At 39.0% G+C, this 12,912-nt stretch overlaps 1 protein-coding gene across 1 annotated transcript in view; it reads right to left on the reverse strand.

Annotated features, from left to right (window-relative positions):
* LOC115475098 (BTB/POZ domain-containing protein KCTD18-like) overlaps positions 1-12,206 on the reverse strand; it is a 52,311-nt gene extending 40,105 nt beyond the window's left edge. The window contains exons 1-3 of the mRNA XM_030210838.1: positions 12,132-12,206; positions 4,781-4,962; positions 2,289-2,500 (exon numbers count right to left, since the gene is read on the reverse strand). Of these exons, the coding sequence (XP_030066698.1) occupies positions 2,289-2,500; positions 4,781-4,946 (378 nt within the window). The 5' untranslated portion in view covers positions 4,947-4,962; positions 12,132-12,206. The remainder of the gene's footprint in view (positions 1-2,288; positions 2,501-4,780; positions 4,963-12,131) is intronic.
* Between the last annotated feature and the right edge of the window lie 706 nt (positions 12,207-12,912).

Consider the following 12,912-nt stretch of genomic DNA (forward strand, 5'->3'; position numbering starts at 1 on the left):
AAAGACAAACATTTGTCAATCCTAATCCCCCAATCCTGAGCTCATCTCACAGGACCCCCTTAAACACCTGTACCCAAAGCATGCAGATACTTAATTTAATATTTATGTTTATTAAGCTCTTGATATAATTTACATGTATATCCAGTAGTCCTATCTAATTAGTACCACTCTAGAGACTGTCTAATTGCTCTTCGGCAGGCCTAAATGGATAACTTATCCGTTTAGTGGCTGAACATCACAGCTAAACAGATTTCCTGCACCGCCTTTGCACTTCCCCTAATCCAGCCCTTTTTGATATAGATAAAATTTGTCCATTTAGTCAGTTCAACAATGGCCAGACTTTATCCATATAGACATCGATATGCAAAGCGATTCAACTGGCCAGAAATGGCTCCTGGCTGGTTAAATTGCTTGATCAGAGCTAACCAGTCATATTCAGCCGCATTTAACTAGTTAGTGTTGCTGAAAACGTCCAGTTAGTGCCCAACTCAAAACCAGCTATTTCAGAGGTAGAGTCAGCACTTGGCTGGTTAAGTGCTGATACTGGCCAAGGTAACCGCATAAAAGTCAGTCTTATCTGTATACGGTTCGCCATAGCCAGTTAAGTGCCAAATATCACACTTAACCAGCTATGGTTTCACTGGCTCCATAAACCTGAAAATTCAAAGCAGGAGCTTGGATATAGCCTGGCACTGAATTTCCGAGTATAACACTGGCGGCTGACTATCAACCCTATTAAAAAAAAAAAAAAGAGCATGGACAGGTGAGTTATGTGTTTACCACTTGACAGCAAATATATATCTATATATATTTTGATCTGAAAATCAGCCCTCTGTTTTTACAAAGAAAACAATTAAAAAATCCAAACATTAATTTCTACTGTTTTACACTAGGCAAACTAGGAAGTGCTATCAAGATCATCACAGGGATCAAAATGCTCCTGTACTGCAATGGTAGCCTTGGTTCCATATTCAGTTTCAAAGTACTCATTTTTAGAGCCTTAAGAAATCTTGCTCCAGTTCATTTAACTGAAAGTACCCTCTTGGCAAAAGCCAGCTTGTACAATGCAATTATGCAACGAATACCTACAATCAGAATTTAATAAAAGGTACTGGGAGCACCTTTTAAGAGTTTGCACCTAAACTGTGGAATGCGCTGCTTAAAACATCCAACGCCTAGATGATTACTGACAGTTTAGAAAAAAAGGACTGAAAAGCCTGGTTTTATCAAATGCTCTTCTTTATGAAATTCTTAGCTGAACATCAATTCTGCCTAATCTCAGTTTAATAGTTCAAGTAAAATAAGCAGAATTAAATAATCAGTGTATTGCTTTTATTTCAGTGAACAGAGAGCACGATATTCATTTTATTTAGTTTTATTGATTTATTTTCCATTTATAGCCTGCCTATTAACTAGGCAGGTAACAATAAAATTACAGAAACCAAAACATAAGACAACTTTACTGAGAGCTCTCTGTCAGGTTTATGATGCCCTGGTTTCTGCCTAAATCACTCATCAATTTTGTAAGTATTCTATTTTGTATCCACTCTGAGCCGTTTTGGAAATAGTGATTTTATTATTCTGATCTGAATTTATTCTTATTTTTCTCAGTGTGTTCCTGCTTTATTTATTTTCTTTTTAGTGTAGCTTCATAGTTTTATTATTGCTAATTTTACAGTTTCACACTGGATGTACTACTGTTAATCATCTTGTTTTGATTTATATTTGTATGTCTTATTTACTATTCACTGCTATGGGCGTTTCGGAGGTGTGGTATATAAATATAACAGGTCCTCAGTCGGTGGTAATCAGCATTTGTTGACTGCTGTCAGCATTAAAACCTGGAAATTCAATGCCAGTCCATGTTCAGGCACAAGCATTGAATTTCCAGGTTTCAGGAGGTGGCTAATGCATAGCTAGTTAAGTGCAATATTCAGCACTTAACCCACTAAGGGTTACTTACATAAAGATAGGACTGACTTCTGTGGTCTTACAGTATTTATGCAGTTAACATGGCCAGTTAAGTGCTGAATATTGGCACTTAACCGGCCAAGTGCTGTCTCCACACCCAGAATACCCCCAAAATAGCCAGTTTTCAGTTTGGGGCTAACCGGTTATTTTTAGCAACATTAACAGGCTAAGTGCCACTGAAAATTAGTGGTTAGCCTCAAACAGATGATTTACACAGGCAGGTGCTATTTCTGGCTGGTTAAATTGATTTGAATATCGACCCAAATATGCCAAATTAAAAAAAAAATACTTTAAAAAGAAAACAAAACAGGCAAGACCTTTTTAAGTTCTATATTTGACCTTAAAGAGTATGTCTCCATTTCATTGGCCAAATGGTCAATAAGGCTGTAAGGGTATGGGATTCCAAAATAATCAGCCTCTTCTTGTAGGGCTAGTCGCGTTGGCTCATCACTGGGTATGCATACTTCACCATGAAGGTAGTCTAGCAAGTATTTGAAAAGGGCCCCATTCCGCTCAATAAGGCATGCACCTACATCAGAAAAAAGGAATGAAGAAAAGTGAGGAGTACAGACAACACTACATATAAGTTCTTTAAACAAACTGGTTGGGTACACTTGTATTTAGCACGTAAGTCTAAATAATGAAAATCATTACAAAGTTTCCAAGTCTTCAATTTTTCCAATCCATTGCAGATAAGAGTGCATCTTTTCAGTACAAATTTTCATCATTTTTGCATAACTCCTTTCAGCAGTGCACCACATTTTCATTGGTAATTGCATCATAAAAAGTGCAGGTAGATTTTTTTGTTCATTTTTCACTCTCTCAAATTGTTTATTTTCTTTCAACATTGCATCATATGGCTAGCTCCTTATGTTCTTTTCCCACCCTCTTTCCTATCATTTTGTATGTAGTCACTGGTTTTGTTTACGCTATAACAAAGAAAAACCATGGTTCAATATTCATTTTTTTTTGTCTATGGCCATAATTTCCTTTTGCCTGGTGCATTTTCTTTCATGATCTTTCTAGCAAGTGAGTTAGGTCATGACTCATCATTAAACCTTAAGGTTCCATTTCAGATCAACGTCAAGTGAAAATTTAAAATCCAAATTCATATGTATACATTCCAAATTTGATTTCATCCATGGAACTTTAAGAATGATGAAAACCAATCTACTGTTACAATTATGTGTGCGCACATACATACCCTCCTAACCAAAGGACAGTATAAGACATACTAAGGGGGTCTTTTACAAAACCACTGGGATCTTCTGCATCCAGCTATCTGCTGACCTCATCTACATCCAGGTAGTATACCTGCTCTATTACTAAAGGGTAATGATAGGAGGCCTGACCTAGGGTGTAATGTGCGATTGCTCTGAGCACATTTGTCTTTCATTTTCCTGAGCTATCTTGCATTCACTTATAATTGTATATAATTTGATGTTACTCGTGTTTTCATTTTTGTTAGTTTCACTTGCGAGTAAATAAACAGACTATTTTAAAAATAAATTGGCTTGTTCCTTTGCTGGTCAGTTCTTGGAGCACAAGAACTCAGATTTGTATAATGCATGGGGAGGGTACTTTTTTCATACAAGTAGAGCTACCATTATACACTGTTGCCCTCTCCCTCACAGTATATATAAGGCACTATACTGTAGCTAGTTCTGCCTACAGTCTAATGAGGGTCCTTGTTTTGTAATCCTACGTTAGGGACCTCTTTGCTCAATATCAGAAAGAAGCCATCAAGTTCTGCAGCCGCCGCATTAAAACGCAAACAAGATGCCAGGGATTTGTCTGACACCATAATTGAGTATGGATGCAATGGCACAATAGGAACCACTTGAGAGCAAGTTAACAAAATATTTACGCTGTCTATACAAAAATGAAGGTCTCTAAACAAATTTAATCTGTGCAATGCTGTTTAAAGTCCTGCTGTAAGGAGGAGTTATTAAATAAATAAGCTTTAAGCTGTTTCCTGAAAATCTCCATCTGTGGAAGAGAACAAAAAGCTAAAGCTAAAAGGTAAAGCATTACATAGGCTTGGCCCTGCACCCCAGATATTCATCTAATCAAACCTGATGAAAATAAGGAATATCTAAAATGTATTTATTCGCAGATCGCAAAACTCTGTGGGTACAGCATCATTATTTAAAGCCCACTGATTTAACGTCATTATCTTAAATTGTACTCGCCAACAGATCAATGGTTAGGTACAGACCTGCTCATTTTGTCTTCTAAGTCTTTAGGTCACAGAGGTTATGAATCAGTGTATAGCTGAAATAATGCAAAAAAAAATGGACATGGCCTGCTTTTGCTCTGAAGGGCTCATTTGTAAATCTTGCCCTTAGGTTGGAAGTCCTCTGGAGGGACTTGCCAATTCTACCTGAATTTGAACACACCTTGAGCTCAGATTAGGTCTGGACTTAATTACTCAATTTCCCACTTGACCTTCTGATAATCTGTTGAAAATTAGAATAACGTCATGAGCAAGTCAACAGCAGGACTGTGGATGGGAAACAAGTATATCAAATCAACCAACCTGCCGAAGTATCTTGTTTATAGAATAATTTTTGGCTTAACTGTCTGTCTCTTCTTATTTTTACATTGAATTTCTGGTAACCTAAAAATATCTCCATCTCAGTACATATGTCTTTCATAGAAAGACACCGAATGATTTGGTTCTACGATGTCAAATGTCTAACTATAAAATTATATGACATATATATTATAGGAATAACAAAACAGTGGGCAAAAAAAGTTATTTCAACACGACAGAAGAAAACAAAAGGTGTGTGTGTCTTTGTTTTACCAGATTCATCCCTTTGCAGAGGAAAGCGTCCACTAAACATTGATGCTAGCATTGAATCCTTAAAGCGACAGAGGGAGTCACGCCTTGCAGTGTACATGCAGCCTCCTACATTGAGCTGAAGCACCTCAGATACTGTTTCACTCTTGTTTTTGCCATCATCCTCCATTGCTCAGATGACTGACCTGTAAATGAGTTTCAGAAAATACAGTGTTCAAATGCTTTGCCTTATAAATATCTTCTTGGAGTAAGAAGCAAATTTTCAGTGGCAGTGTGACTTTTATATAGTCAGTAGCACTGAATGTGTGTTACAAAATGGAGAGATCAAATAGTACAAAAAAATCCAAGAAAAGAAAGTCAGTACAACCATACACCAATGCCACAAATTATTAAAAAGAAACTGGTAAACCCCAGGTAAAATGTAATCAGTGTCTCATCTGACACTGAATAATTTCCACCTTTAATGACGACATATACTGAAACACAGCCATGTCAGATTTTACTGGTTTGTTTTTAATAAATCTTGGCATTGGTACATAAAAAGAAACCGGCAAACCCCAGGTAAAATGTAATCAGTGTCTCATCTGACACTGAATAATTTCTACCTTAATGACGACATATACTGAAGCATAGCCATGTCAGGTTTTACTGGTTTGTTTTTAATAAATCTTGGCATTGGTACATGCTTGCATTGCTTCTTTCTGTCCAGTGGCACTGAACATATATGTATTCAACCCCTGACTACCACCACTTCTGTTTAATTTAGACCTGCCTTTTAGGTTACATGAAGTTAGGAAGACTCCTTCCTGTTAGAAAATTATAAACAAAATGATCTAGTGCTCTCCCCACTTTTGCTCATTGGTAAGTGCAAAGAGGAGATGCACGAAACTCCACAAGTCCTGGCAGACAATTCAAAATGCAAGTTGATATAATAAAGTACAGGATCAAAACACTAAAAATTCACCTTTTGGGCTAACCTTCATATAAAAAATGGCAAAAAAACCCCCAGCTATTATCTTCAGCTTCAGATCTCCACTTAGGGGCAGATATAGTAAGCTTGTGCATTAAAACCATACACTGAGCTTCAGCACCCCAAAAAGCTTTAACTTCCAATGCTGTAAATTAATGCATGCAAATTACCATGATAAACTAACATAGTATTTACCAATTTTTCAATTAGCACACCATGGAAACATGCCACCATTTATTGTACTGGGTGGAAATGTGTTGCCCCTTTCTCGTCAGTTTGATCCACTCCTCATTTAGTGAAGAGGGATTGATTGGCTCACCACCAAAACAAAAGTTATCCCCCCCCCCCCCCAAATCTGAGGATATGGTTCACGGCCCCCTCAGGTCAGAGAGGTCCTCAAAGAATCTCTAGTGCTGTAGTGCTCTGCTCCCTTGGCGCAATAATACTTACTTGGGGGCCAATGCACTAACTTTACTTCCTTAGCATCCATACCAGACCAGTCCAGACAAGTGGGTGTTGTGTCTGCTGGCCAGTGGATTAAGACAGAAAAACAAAGTAGTTCCCTGTGACGCACCCCATAAATTGGCTCATGCAGCCACAGAACATTCAGTATTTTCCATCTCCATGCAGCTGGTGGATGGACCATGCAGCTCCTAGTTGGTGCTTCTCAGCTCCTAACCTATGACTAGGTGTTAGAAGAGCAGGGAGTTGTGTTGCAGGCAGGATAATGGTCCTTTTAATGGAATTTAGGATTTCTTGGAGCTGGGGTGACACTGTGGTGTCCAGTCCCTCTGCCAGCCCCTACTCTACGCATCTGCATAATACTGCCTTTTTGTCTGAAACAATACTGCTTTTTTTGTCATATGTAGCTTCTTCTTCTGCTTTCTATATTTATTAAATGGTAGAGGAATATAATTTTTGCTTTTACCATCAGCTCTTTAGTTTCATTTTCTCATCTCTTTCTCTGTCTGATCAGAATAGTTTTTTTTTTCTCTCACGGTACTATTATTTAGAAGGTTAGTTTTTTCTGCTTTCGAATCTGGCAGACAGTTGGATGGCAGGAGCCTCTTTACTATGAATTTCCTTCATATTTTTCGGCTTTCTGAATCCTTTTTCTGGCTTTTTTGGCACCATTTTCTTTTTCTCCTCACTCAAGCGCTACGAAATCTTTCAGGGGCTAGTGGATTTTTCTCCAGTTTGTTCTAGCTTGGCCTTGTTCCCCCCCTCCCCCGTCTCTTGCTCCTACCTGGTATTACCAGTCTCAAGTAACATGTATTACTGCATATGTTTTTAGCAATTCTCACTACCTTAAATTCTGCATTATCACGCTACTGGCTGATTATCAATATCTATATCTGGCAACTTGAGATGGAACCTTGTTTAGAAAAGAAATAAAAAGGGTTCCAGCCTTCTCACCTGCCTCAATAGCATACCTCCAAGTTTTTCATGAGAAGTGGAATGAGTTAGCTCATTCTTGTTAACAATCATGTCCTTGATGTAGCTCTGCATTTTAGACATATAGCCTTTCTAAGGCTCAGAGGCCCTGAGAGGAAATTGCAGACATGTTTGGAGTTACTTCAAGATGCTGTACACTGCCTGCATTTTTTGATAGAGAAGAATTTCTGTAGCTCTGAGATAGCGAAGACTATCTGGATTCTACAACAGGTCTTCTGCATAACTTGGTATGACTAAGCTGTTCCTTGTGGCCATGCGTGGCATTTCACCTAAACTCTTTTTTTCTGCTATCGGCAGTATACACATGAGCACCATTGTTTGGATATTTGAAATACTTAACATTCCAGGGCTGCATGAGACCCTTGTGGCAAATCACATGAACTACTATGTTTTTCCGTCTCCATCTGCTAGTTGGCAGGTACAACACTCACTTGTCTGGACTGGTCTGGTAGGACTAAAGGAAAGAAAATTATCAGACAAGACATAATTTCTCCATTAGAACCATGCACTAATGCTTAGTGCATGCCTTCCCACAACAAACACCAAACTTTTGCTCCCTATGCAAACAGGCAGAAGTCAGAAAATGCATGTTAACATGGAAGAACACATGGGACACGTATGCACATGGGTCTTCTGCCCTAGCGACAGTTATATTTGGGCACAGAGTATTTAAATACCCAAAGTTAGATAGAGAGACAGGCAGACACAGACACACACATATACACTCTCAGTAAAGAGAAGAAGCAGGCATAAAAAAACTTCTAAAGCTGACCGCATAATAAGCTAAACTTTTACATCTCCTCAGACCTTATACTAAAGCCACAGCATTGCTCTCAACCTTTTGGTCTTTACCACACTTCTCTGCATCTATGCTGAATAGCTAATAGCTTCATTAACATGGGATTTAAAATGTGCTGTGTGCTGCTGTCAACATAAAACTTTAGGCACATTTAGCTTGTGCATAAAAAGCACATTTTTATATATGGTGCCCAGCAGGGCACTGTTCCTCCTGATGCCATCTTGGTAGCACTTGACCCGTGGCAGTACATTGAGATGCACACTAGGAGTCAATGTACCAAATACAGACGTGCCCTGGCCCAAACACACACAAAAAAAGCATTCCTCTCCAGTAAGTCCTTATTGAGTCACTGGGACATTGGGATGGGCGATTGGTAGTCCAGGCCATATAGTGTCATCTGCGGTAAAGCGCCACACTATCTTAGACAATCCTTTGGTCCTACGCTAGAATCAAGATTTAGAATTACAGTGAAGTGAAAAAGATTTCCCCTATTATTGCATACGCCACACCGATCGTTTTCTGATCTTTAAATAAAATGTAATATTAGACAAAGGGAACCTGAACACATAACACAATTTTTTAATTACTACTTCATTTATTTAAGAATAAAGTTATCCAACACCTATATCACTCATGTGAAAATCTAACTGCCCCCTCTTAGTTAATCAACCAAATTTAATTGATAACTAGAATCAGCTGATTGAACACAGCCACTCTAGGACACTACCTCCCATCCCATGACTCTTCAATTTCTTCTGGAGTCTTATGAGGTACTTTGTCAAACACCTTTTGAAAATCCAGATACACAATATCAACCAGCTCGCCTTTATCCACGTTTGTTCATCCCTTCAGATTGGTGAGGCAAGATTTCCCTTCACTAAATCCATGTTGGCTTTGTCTCATTAATCCATGCTTTTGAATATGCTCTGTAATTTTGATCTTTACAATAGTCTCTACCATTTTGCCCTACATCAACGTCAGGCTCACTGGTCTATAATTTCCCGGATCCCCTCTGGAACCTTTTTTAAATATCGGTGTTACGTGGGCTACCCTCCAATCTCCCGGTACCACACTCGATTTTAGAGATAAACTACATATTACTAACAATAGTTCCGCCAGTTCATTTTTCAATTCTATCAGTACTCTGGAATGAATACCATCTAGTCCAGGAGATTTGCTACTCTTCAGTTTGTCAAATTGCCCCATTACATCCTCCAGGTTTATAGAGATTTCATTCAGTTTCTCTGACTCATCAGCTGGCACCAGTATCCCTCCCAAATCTTCCAAGACTGAAGCAAAGAATTCAGTTAATCTCTCCACTACGGCTTTGTTTCCGACTGCCCCTTCACCTCACTTTTTAACCATGCTGGTTGTCGTTTGGTCTTCCTCCTTCCTTTTTTAATACACAGAATATATTTGGCCTGGGCTTCCAGGATGATATTTTTGAACAGCACCCACGCCTGATGTAAATTTTTGACCATCGCAGCCGATCCTCTATAGGCATTTCAAACTATGTTTGTTGTTCCTATCTACATCATGCTCAGTACTTGATAGTTTTAATTTGCAATCTGTCTGATTTTTATTTTTATTTAAGGACACCTGATCTACTATGGTCTCTTTTGCAACCTCACTATCAAGATACCCTATCTTCCCTGTTTTGGTGATATCTTTACAAGATACCTTATTCCAAACCATGCACTTCTGAGCGACTGTCAGCCTTCCCCCCAGTCCCTAGTTTAAAAGCTGCTCTATCTCCTTTTTAAATGCTGATGCCAGCAGCCTGGTCCCACCCTTGTTAAGGTAGACACCATCCTTTCGGAATAGGCTCCCCCTTCCCCAGAATGTTGCTCAGTTCCTAACAAATCTAAAACCCTCCTCCCTGCACCATCGTCTCATCCACGCATTGAAACTCCGGAGCGCTGCCTGTCTCTTGGGCCAGTAATCAAATTGCCCTTAGTAACCTTAGCAACTGTTCTACTTTCTCACAGCTAATTCAAGTCAACTATAGTGCTACCTCTCCAGCAGACAAGAACAGAGAATAACTTTCTTTTAGAACAGTTCAAGCCTAGTTACTATCCTTTTTATACTCTTGGCTGTTAAGTTTCTACCTCTAGAGAAATTTTCAGTTTAAAAAACAATAGGGAAAAGGGATTGTACACTATGGAAACTAGCTAATAATACTTGATTCCCTCTATTTTTATTTTCTTTCTCAGACTTAACTGGGCCCTACTGTGCCTTCTAGAGACTGTTAATGCTGCGGCAGAAACTTCAAGTTTTAAAACTATGTGAAAAAGGGTTTTTAATTATTATTTTAAAATTCTAACTGTGTTTAGCAATATTCTACAATTCCTCTTTTAAACTCTAATCTTGAAGCTCAAAATTGAGAATGTTATAATGCCTTTGTATCGCTCCATGGTATGACCGTACCTCAAATACTGTGTGCAGTTCTGGTCATTGAATCTCAAAAAATATAGTGGAATTAGAAAAGGTACAGAGAAGGGCGACAAATATGATAAAGGGGATGGGATGACTTCCCTATGAGGAAAGGCTAAAGCGGCTAGGGCATTTCAGCTTGGAGAAGAGATGGCTGAGGGGAGATATGATAGAGGTATATAAAATATTGAGTGGCTTGTTTACTCTTTCCAAAAATACTAGGACTAGGGGGCACGCAATGAAGCTACCCCAGGATTAACAGCAACTTAGGATAAAGGCAATCCTCGTTTCAACTGACACTAGCTACCAACCGGTCCAAGAGCACACTGAAAATTGAGTTTGAGCTGCACAGTCATCCATCCACCACCTGCTGCAGATAGAATACTGAATTGCTTGAGCTGCACAGATGTCTAATGAGGTACAGCACAATTCTCTACTATCTCCACCTGCTGGCTGATGGACATCATAACCCAGAAAGTCCTGGACTGGTCTGGTGCTAACACTACGGAAGGGTACAATTCTGGAGTATAGGGAGTAGTGGTAAAAGTACAGATTGGAAAAGAAGGGGCTGTTCCTTCCATTCCTATAAAAGGTTATGTATAATAGAAACTGCACAAAAAATAAGACAGATACTGGGGTATATCCTGCATTTACATGGCATTGAGAGCTATACCTGTGCTGACTCCTAAGTTCTGCCAGAGATGGGAGGAAGATGTGAGAAGACCTACTAGGGAAAAGGAATGGAAAACATTTATTTCCTGTTCTAAGAGAGGTTAACATGCAATTCTGTGGAAAATTGTTTTAAAATGCTGTATTATACCCCAAAAGCCTAAAGATTTTTGGATCGTGAAATAATGCTTACTGGAGGTAATATGGAGAAAGGGGGATTTTTAAGCATATTGGTGATCTTGATCTGAAGTCCAAGCCTACTGGGATAAGATAATGGGCGCTGTGGGAGATGTACTGAAGATTAAGGTTGGGAAGCAGACTGGAGTAGTCTTGCTAAACGGACTGTCCCCGGGAAGGAAGTCGAGATGGTGCAATTTGTAACTTATATGATGATAATAGCCTGCATAGCAGTGACAGGATACTGGAAGTAGAGGAGTGTCAGACTGTCATAGTAATGCTTGAATGTTTTCACTTATATACACTGTCAGCTAACACATTTGCTTATTTCCGATCTGACGAAGAAGGGCAATCTTCAAAAGCTAATCAAGAAATGTATTAAGTTATGTCAATAAAAAAGGTATCATCTTATTTTCTTTTCCATGTTTTATTTTGTTTGATTTCTAAGGATACTGGAAGAAATTACAAACACCCTCAATCAGTAGGATGGTGAAGAGATTAGATCAGATTGACCTAATATTAAAATTAACTGCACTTCATCAGAACAAGACAAGAAAAATTCTGGCAAAGAAATATGAACTCTTTTTGGGAGATGGCAGCAACCAGGGTAGAACTAGAAAGGAATTGGCTGGTGGGACTGTATTACTGTTAAAAACGATAAAAGATGCATCATGTTAAGTATGGCAGCAAAAGAAATGTCTATTAATGTATATATTATAAGCATTTATGACCTTAGTTGGAAACGTAAGAAATAATAAAAAAAAAAAACCAACCCAAAACAACAACTGATGTGGCCCCCATCCTTGATGAGAGCCAACACAGAGTCAAAACAAAACTAAAAATTAAATTACCTTTTCCTACTAGAAGGCGTCAAGGCGACGTGCATGTTGTGAAGCGCTGCGTACGACTGATAGCGCTATACAAATGATTTGTAGTAGTAGTAGTGCATGTTAAACATACCCCTAGGCCTCTCCTCTTGTAAAACCCCGTAAATTTTTTTTCTTTGCCCAGACGTTTACATATTTTACATATATCTTCCAAAATAAATGTTTTTAGAAGAAGACAGCGGATGTAGTTAAAGCTGAGGATTATTCTCCCGGGATCCTCCGATTTCCTTACCAATCTTGTTGTCCTCCTTAAAAGTTGCGATCCTCCGTACGACGGTAACATTACGTCACAGGGGGCGTAACTTAGCGGATCACATTGGGCGTTCTCAAGCGTAAAATAAGGTTTCATGACAGAAGTGGCGCTTCTTTGTTTTCACGGCCGCTTCTGCTGACAGTATGCAGCGATCACCAGCCATAACCCAGCGCTACACAAATCCTTTAGAAAGTTAAACAAAGAGGTGCAATAGACTGGAGTCTAGTGCAATACACTGGAGTGGAAGTGAGCCTATCTAGTCCACTGTAAGATAGGAAGCCAATTAGGTTAATCTCGGTTTCCTCCACTCACCTTCGTAGCCGTCATTCCCATACACTCAAATCACTGCAAGCAAACCTATGAGCTGCTGCAAGGTGGTTTAATAGCCAGGAGTGGAAGTGAGCCTATCTAGTCTACTGTAAGTTAAGGAAGCCAATTTGGTTCATCTCTATTTCCACTCCCCCGCGCAGTCGTCTTTGCCATTCACACAAA

The sequence above is a fragment of the Microcaecilia unicolor genome, chromosome 7 (assembly GCF_901765095.1).
Source record: "Microcaecilia unicolor chromosome 7, aMicUni1.1, whole genome shotgun sequence".
Taxonomy (NCBI): Eukaryota; Metazoa; Chordata; class Amphibia; order Gymnophiona; family Siphonopidae; genus Microcaecilia; species Microcaecilia unicolor.